Here is an 8,007-nt window from a genome sequence, read left to right on the forward strand (position 1 = left end):
ACAGAACTGCATGGGAGTCTCAACACCTGAAGTAATCATTTCTCCCAGATAAGTAGTGCAGAGTTGATTCCAATGGTCTTTGCAAGGGAGTAACTGCTTAGAACAGCACTAAAGCTTACCTACATTTGCTGAGTAGACATTGTCCCACATTACAAGTTCACGCTTGCAAATTAACATGATACTTACACAAGGGAAAGGGAAGACAGCAATGCTAAAGTGGCACAAAGCCCAAGGAGGCAATCTTAAAGATTACTATGGGCTGGATGCAGATGTGAAATATGGACTCCTGGCACATACCAAACCAATTCTATACATGAAAGAAAAGTGAAGATGGGGAGGAAGTTCCATATCTCTAAAATGATATCCATAGACTGTGTCATGGTAATGGGCTTGCAACCAGGCTGACCATCCTGGGACTCTCAGCCTCCAGTATAGGATGTTCACAGTCAGTCCCTGGAAAGAGAGCATTAAGGCAGGGGAGGCAAAAAGGAACTTTGGTGGCTTGTATCATTTTAAGATGGTTAAGAGGGATACCTCTGGGAAGGGAATCTCCCTTGAGATCTCTCCAAGAAGAATTCATTTTCCACACAGTAGAAAAGAGCAAGAGTCCAGTAGCACCATAAAGACTAGCAAAATTTGTGGCAGGGTAGGAGCTTTCATGAGTCACTGCTCACTTTCCCACACAACACTCAAGAGATATGTAGCATTAGACGACTTTCATCCCGTTTATCAATAAGTTCATAAGTGTAGTCCTATGCAATCTAAATGGTTTTGTATACGTAATGCATAATTTTAGCTTTATACGTATACTGTACCTCCCAACAAAATGCTCAGAAATCATCTTCTGTAGGCTTTTTTTAAAAGTATCAATATAAACAAATAAAAATAAAACCAGGTTAAGACGCACCATGGAAACCCATTTTAAAAGCAGTAAAAAAAAAACCAACATAAGCAGCTCAAACCAAAGAAAGGCAAATTATGAGCGATGATGGAAACATCAGTACAAAAAGAGTACACACATCAAGAAGAACTGGAAAGAACATGCCACTGAGTTGCAACTATCTCATTGTGACACCATCCACAGGGCACTCCACAGGACAGAGATGAGCAGGGGTGGTTAGCCTTTGCCTTCCTCTGCATAGCAACCCCTGACGTTCTTGAAGGCCTCCCATCCAAGTACAGTCCATGGCCAATTCTGTTTAGTTCCCGGGCTCTGGTGAGCTTGGACTAAACCAGATTATTTGAGGTACACACACAAAGCACCTAATTAAAAGGCATGAGGAAGGGGGACAGTTCTCACCTGGTGCCTAAATTCAAAAGGCTAGCTGCCAAACCCACCTACAAATCCTAATGTGGGAAAGGTGTTCCACAACCATAATGTCTCAATTGAAAAGGCCCTGCCCAATACTCACCCACTTAATTTTAAAAAACATAAAATAAGTAGATAAGCCAATATCAGTTCACTGGAAGGTTTGTATGGGCATTCTTTGTACCCTGGCCCCAGACCATTTAGGGCTTTACAGATAATAATAACCAGTTATGTCAATTATATAATATGTTTAATGGGAGCCGAAGTGCAAACAATCCTAAAGAATGTAGGGATACAAGTGTTGTTTTTTAAATCTCAGAATGTTTTCATCTCAAGGATGGTTGTATTCCAGCTTTCTGCATTCATATTATTACTTATTACTCATATTATTAAGTCCATCACTTTAGACATATGCAATCAGGGTTCTAAGGATACAAGAAAGAAACAGGAGAGCACCACACATAGTAATTGCTTAAGTTTTTTTTTTTTAGTTTTATGAAACCAAGAGAGAGAGGGAGAATAAACTCAGGGGGGGGGGGTGTCCTCCCCTCCAGATGTGTGAAATCCCCAAGCGGAAGCATTGTCTTAAGGGCTACGACAGATCCCTTGTGCTTGACCCTACCCCCACTCATGATCCCCAGGCAAGTGGGAAGAGAACCTCAACCTCCACAATCCATTTGTATGCTGTCGTTGTGTCAACTATTTAATTACAGCCCTAGCGAAGAGAGAGCCCTCTGCTTAAAAGCAAAGGAATCGACCTTAATTTTTAGGGGGGAGGGAGTCTGCAGAAGGAGGAGACCGATATGGGCTCCCGGTGAGGATAGGAATCCGAGCGATAATAAGCCAGGCTGAACCGGAAAGCTCTTGTCGCAGGAGAGCGCTGCTTGATTCGCCACGGTTTTGAGCGCTGCCAGGGTTCCGCCAGGTAAGCAGCGAGAGGATTTACTCGCCCAGCTCCAGGGGCGACTGCACAAGGCGGTAACTGCGCAGCAGGATTTCGCCTTTCTTCAAACGCTCTTTCCTCCTCCGAACGCCCGCTAAAAAGGCAGCGCCCATCATGCCGCTGTAACCGAGCGGATCCTCTACGGATCCACCAGGAAATGTGCACAGAAGGGAAGCGCATCTCTATGGAATCCGCATTAATTGACAAGCCAGCAGCGGTGCTTTTGGCATACTCCGGCGTGTGTGTGTGTGTGTGTGTGTGTGCGCGGTTAGTTACCGTATTTCTTTTTTAGCAGCGCACAGACAGTGGGCTGTGTGATAGGCGGACGCCCCTCCCCCCGCTGCTGCTCGGCTCTTGTGCCGCTGACCCTGGTGCTGAAACCTGGACGGCGTCTGGGCGGACCACGCGCCCACCAGCCGCGCCCCTCTCGCAACCCTGCCGGCGGCCCAAGAGGCAGAAGGCACGTCGTGCTTCTAGGAGAGCTAGCTCGGATGGGGGGGGGGGGGGAGGAACGACCGTCGCCAGTCGCCTCCAGGGCACATCCAGTCAAGAGCCCCCGCAAGAACGACAAAGATTGCCCGAGAATTATTACGCGCTCTTGAACATGAAAACGCACACCTTCGCGGCTCTAGCTGTCCCCGCCAGCAGCGAGCATCCCGCCAGGCACGGCTGGTGGGTGATGCCACTCACAAGCATTGGGGGGGGGGGATCAAAAGGGCGCTAGCAATTGCCATAGGCACAACAGGTGCTTTGATCGATCCCATTAAGTTGGCGCCTGCTGCAGCCGGGCAGACCGACTCTTTCCCCTCCGCTCCAGCAGCCTAGGAGCTCAGGGAGCTCTCGCCACTGTGGCAAATGTCTGCTTACCTGCAGCCTGGAGACGAAGCAAGAGGTACAGCAGGGGAAGGCAGGCTGGGGTCCCCCACATGGTGCTTTCGCGCAGCCCGGAGCCCGTGGACCTGGGGCTCTGGCGCGGTCAGGTTTTGTTTCCCATCGCTTTTCCTCTGCTCTGGTTAATGAGCATGCTTGAGAAAGCCACGCATGTGCAACAGCACCCGTGAAGCTGCTGCCCTCTTCCGCCGGCAGAAGTTTTTTGCGCGCCGAACGGCTCGTAGACACGGCCGCGCGCGGCAGACAAGGATCCCGGGAGGGGGGGGGGGTGATTCATGGGAGCAGGGACCAGAAATCAGTGAAAGGAGCGGGGGCTTTGTTGTGGAGCAACTGCAAAAACAGCGGCTACATAAGCCGTTTCCCCTCTCTGCTTCTGCTGGGCCACATTACAGCCTGCTTCATGAGGGCTTGACCTTTCCTTTTGGTTTGCACTCTGCCCAACTATCTAGGGCATTTCTGAAGTAAAGGGGGCCTGGCAGCACTGGTGGCTCCAGAGTGTGCAGGGGTATGGCCTGGGCTCTCCACTGCGGAGTATTTGGCAAAACCTGTAGAGATCATTCCAGAACATGCACACACAGACACATTTATGAGAAATCTTTCTGTTTACCAATGTGCCCATTTCCAAAAATGTGGGTCTGGAGGGGAGAGAGGCACCTGCAGCTGCTGATGAACAATCACAGTCGGCAAGCATGCCTGGAAAAAGTCAAGTTATTTAATGGAGAGATATATTGCATAGTGGAGGCAAACCACCTCTGAAAACGTCTCTTGCCTTGAAAACCCTATTGGGTTGCCATAAAACCACTGCACTTGACAGCATTTCCAATCACTGCATTGTGGCACCGTTTTGTAACATGCCAGCCTTCCTCTGAAAAAGACAAGTATTTGGAAGACTAGTAAGGGGGCTATCTTGAAAACAAAGCATTAGTGAACTGTTTCACTACTTCACATTTTATCAAAGCAAGCAGGGGGTATCTCATGCTCCCCTGACTGCTAGTCCCCCCCACACACACACACACTGATAAGTAGAATGCTTGCATAGCATGCTGTCTGTTGCAAGCCCCATCAACACTATCCGGGTCTTGGGGGGGGGGTGTTATTGGAACTGCATGCACCCAGGCCACATTTTATGCTCCAAGTCACTTCCAACTATTTCTGTGCCTAAAACGATGGGACCAATTCAGGCGGTTTGCTGAGGGCACTTAGGAAAACATTCTGATCACAAATTTCTGTTTATTCTGGAGACTTCCAGAATTTTATACACATTTGCAGTTGATTTAATGTTGGTATTCCCTCTGTGCCACAGAAAAAGGATACAAGATTACTGATATACTTAGCTACAGCTGATTTGCAACTGAAATTCCTATTCAGTGGTTTCTAGACCACTCTGCCGTTTCAGGTTAACTGCATCTTAGGTGAGATTGTGGAAACTGTCTTCTGCTGCATATGTTGGAAGAAAATCATCCTGGGCTGTCTGAAAGCTCAAGGACAGGAGCTGAAGTCATCTTGTACTGAGTCAGAATAACAGAGGTAAGCGTGGTCTTCTCTGGCAGCCAGTAGCTGTTCTGGGTCTCAGGTGCCTTCTACCTGATACTATGGACTGGAGATGCCAGGGATTGAACCTGGGACCTTCAGCGTGCAAAGCACTTGCTCTGTCACTGACCCAAGTTCCCCCTAATGAGTCAGAATGGAAATCTCAGAGTCCTTACATCCTGATCAGAAGGTAGAAGGGGTGTTGCAAAGAAGGAACTCTAGGTGCGAAGGTTTAATGAATCTGTTTTAGCCATTCTGTTACAGCATGTCTGTCAAAATATTTATGATGTTTATAAATTAAGGACCCAAACATATATGATGGATCTATATCCATATTTGGTATATTTGGATTTGGGCCACACAGGGATATAGTTAAAAGTCTGTTCTTCAGATATTTTCAACTAAAGAAGACAGATACGTTTCCCAGCTATCGGCACTTTAAATCTTGTGAATATAAACTTGTATCAAAGATAAATTAGTTTCACTTTACTTATCTTTGCTCCATTATTTAAACCCCTTCCCTTGTTGCAACATTTTTTTCTTATTGCTGTGGTAGATATATAGAAACATACAAGTTTCAGACTGTGAGTTTGCAAGCTGTTGTCTGAGAAACACTTAGCAATGGTTTGTGGGAAGCTGCCTGGTTAAAGAATGCCTACTCAGTTCCTTGTTTCTTTCAGTTAAATTGCATTAAAAGCTGCCTGACATACAGTCATTATGTTTTCTCCATATGTTCAAGTAGTTGAAGTTAACCATATAATTAGCCACTGGAAACAAGATAGGCCACATACAAATGGCTCCCTGCTTTGTTATCCCTAAAAAAAATTGATTCATCTGGGCATATAAGTTTTCACATCCTGTTTCTTACATGTATACCCCATTTTCTTCCAAGAAGCTCAAGGTAATATATATGGACTGAATCATCCCATTCTCTCTCTTCCAATTACCCTGTGAGGTAGGTTAGGCTATGGGATCATGAATAGCCAAAGGTCATTCAGGGAATTTCCTGATCCAAATCAGGGGTTTCAATGGAAGGCTCTCCAGTCTATATCAAACATTCAAACCACCATACTGCAGATTGTTGCCATAGGGAATAAATAATTATAGAAAACTAGCAAGAAAGCCCATTGCAACCAGGAATACAATGGGTGCTAGTACCGAGGGGACACCGGCAGGCGCAGAGCTCTCTCTCGCAGCAGGAGCCATAGGAGGTAGTCAGGGCTCCTTCATAGCAGGGAAGCAAGGGTCGTTTCACGTTTGGGGCTCGTTTGCAGTTTGTCTTTCTCTCTCTCTTCCCCTCACAGCAGGAGCCATAGCAGGTAATCAGGAGTCATTTGTGGTTTGGCAGGGCTCTCAGTGTGTCTCTCTCTTAGGTGTCTGAGAGCAAAGTGGCTAGTGTCCAGGGAAGGAGGGAGGGAGCTGGAGAGGGAGGGCCAATCAGGTTGTGGCCAGCTTTGCTTTGCTGGCCACACCCTGATTGGCCCTATTCCATCTTGGACAGGCATGACACTCTCCACCCCCAGGGCTGTTTGATAAATATTAAGAGGAACAATGGAAGAGGAACAATGGATAAGGATAACAAAGGGGGGGTCTGATCTCTTAAGACTTTTATACAACAGATTTAACTTGGTTTGATAGCACTGGATTTTCTTTAGGTTTTGTAGTTCCATTGTAGGGGGCAACTAAAATTAAAATCCTTGCCACACTACAATTCCCATTATTCTTTGGGTGAAAACCAAGACAGTTAATTTGATATAATGGTGTAATGCAAGCCTTCCTTACCTCTGATAACTTTGCTTCCACAATTGGCTATTTACAAAAGAGAGGAATCACAAGTGGGCAACCAAACTTGTAAGGTTTTGATAAGAATGCTCAAAAGGCCCTACTGAAACATTATGCTTTTCTTTAAGCCAGCTCCTTCTCCATGGGGTATAATACCTTTCAGGGTACCCTGGGAGTCTGAACAAGCATATCATTGAAATCCCCCTTGCCTCTCTTTGTTTCATTATGACCTTTAATTAATCAATGGGTTGGTTTTTCAAGAGTGTCTTTAAGACCAACAAAGTTTAACTCTGAGTATAAGCTTTCATGTGCATGCATGCATCTTTGGCTGCCTGAAAATGTTTTGAAGATAGAGTGGCTGGGATGACTATTGTCAAAAGCTGCCCAGTGGCTTTGACTTAAATGCAATCTTTTGTAGCATATTTTAGTCAGGATACCTAAACGTAATTTCAGCTTTTGAGGCAGTTGTGTCTCCAAATACAACAGGGGAGGATTTAGGGATACCAGTCCCCAGGTGGGATCCCCCAGTTTTACAGCTTGTCTCCATCAGCTCCCCTGGAGAAAATGGCTGCTTTGGAGGGTGGACTCCATAACAATATACTCCATTCTGCCCACTCCTGACTCCACCTCCAAGGTCTCGTTATTTCCCAACCCAGAGCTGGCAACCTTAAAAGGATTCTGACCTGTGAGCTTACAAGAGGCTTCTGGCTTGCCACATTTGAGAAACATAATGCTGGACTAAAAGGACCTTTGATCATGTTCAGCTCATCTAATGCTATTTGTTTTAAAAATAGAGATGTCACCTATAGACCTATAATAAATATATTACCTGGCATTGGGTACTGCATATTTTTACAGATTAATTCCTTGGACTCATGGAAAATGACCAAATGGGTAATATGTTTCTTGGAAGCTACTAGCAAGGAGATTTAGTGGCTGTAATAAGATCCATATCCAGAAAGGGGCAGTAAAAGATTCAGGCCTTACGTTCCTGCCACCTTGAAATCCAAAGTCAACTGAAGGAAATGTAGATGTACGAAAGGGATGGAGAGAACTTAGAAATAAGACAAGTACTTGTGCTGTGAAACTTCTTGAACACACAAAGCTGCCTTAGACCACTGTTATCTACTCTGACAAGCAGTGGCTCTCCACCATCACAGGCAAAATCTTTCATATTATTTACTACTATATCCTTCTAACTGATGCTTACAAATACTGCATCACCACCAAGAAAAAGTAACACTGCTGCAACACTATTTTAGAAATAACACAACAAATATGAGACAAAAGATTTATTCAAGGCATGAGCTTTCGTGTGCATGCACACTTCCTCAGACAATGAAACACTATATTCTATACTCTGATGAGGTCCTTCCTCTCCCCAAACCCCACCCTCCTCAGGAACTGCCACCAAAATCTTCAGGAGCATCAAGAATGCTATAATATTCTATATAACAAATTTATAACAGAAAATTCTTCTTTCTTTTTTGAAATTCAGTCAAACAGAAAACTTTGCATAGTTCTCAAAACCACAAATCATCAAATAATTTTT

At 45.2% G+C, this 8,007-nt stretch overlaps 2 protein-coding genes across 4 annotated transcripts in view; one reads left to right on the forward strand and one right to left on the reverse strand.

The window, feature by feature from the left end:
• MYRFL (myelin regulatory factor like) overlaps nucleotides 1–8,007 on the forward strand; it is a 512,195-nt gene that overhangs the window by 459,106 nt on the left and 45,082 nt on the right. The window lies entirely within an intron of this gene.
• Nucleotides 1–8,007, reverse strand: part of PTPRR (protein tyrosine phosphatase receptor type R) — a 156,281-nt gene that overhangs the window by 119,444 nt on the left and 28,830 nt on the right. Inside the window, exon 1 of one of the 3 annotated variants that reach the window (XM_077338802.1) lies at nucleotides 3,120–3,312. The exons of 1 other annotated variant lie outside the window; for it this stretch is intronic. In XM_077338802.1, coding sequence (XP_077194917.1) covers nucleotides 3,120–3,180 — 61 coding nt within the window. In that variant the 5' untranslated portion in view covers nucleotides 3,181–3,312. Of the gene's footprint in view, nucleotides 1–3,119; nucleotides 3,313–8,007 lie in introns of those variants that run through there. One more of the 3 variants, XM_077338801.1, reaches the window with a different exon arrangement.

Source organism: Paroedura picta, chromosome 5 (assembly GCF_049243985.1).
Source record: "Paroedura picta isolate Pp20150507F chromosome 5, Ppicta_v3.0, whole genome shotgun sequence".
Classification (NCBI taxonomy): domain Eukaryota; kingdom Metazoa; phylum Chordata; class Lepidosauria; order Squamata; family Gekkonidae; genus Paroedura; species Paroedura picta.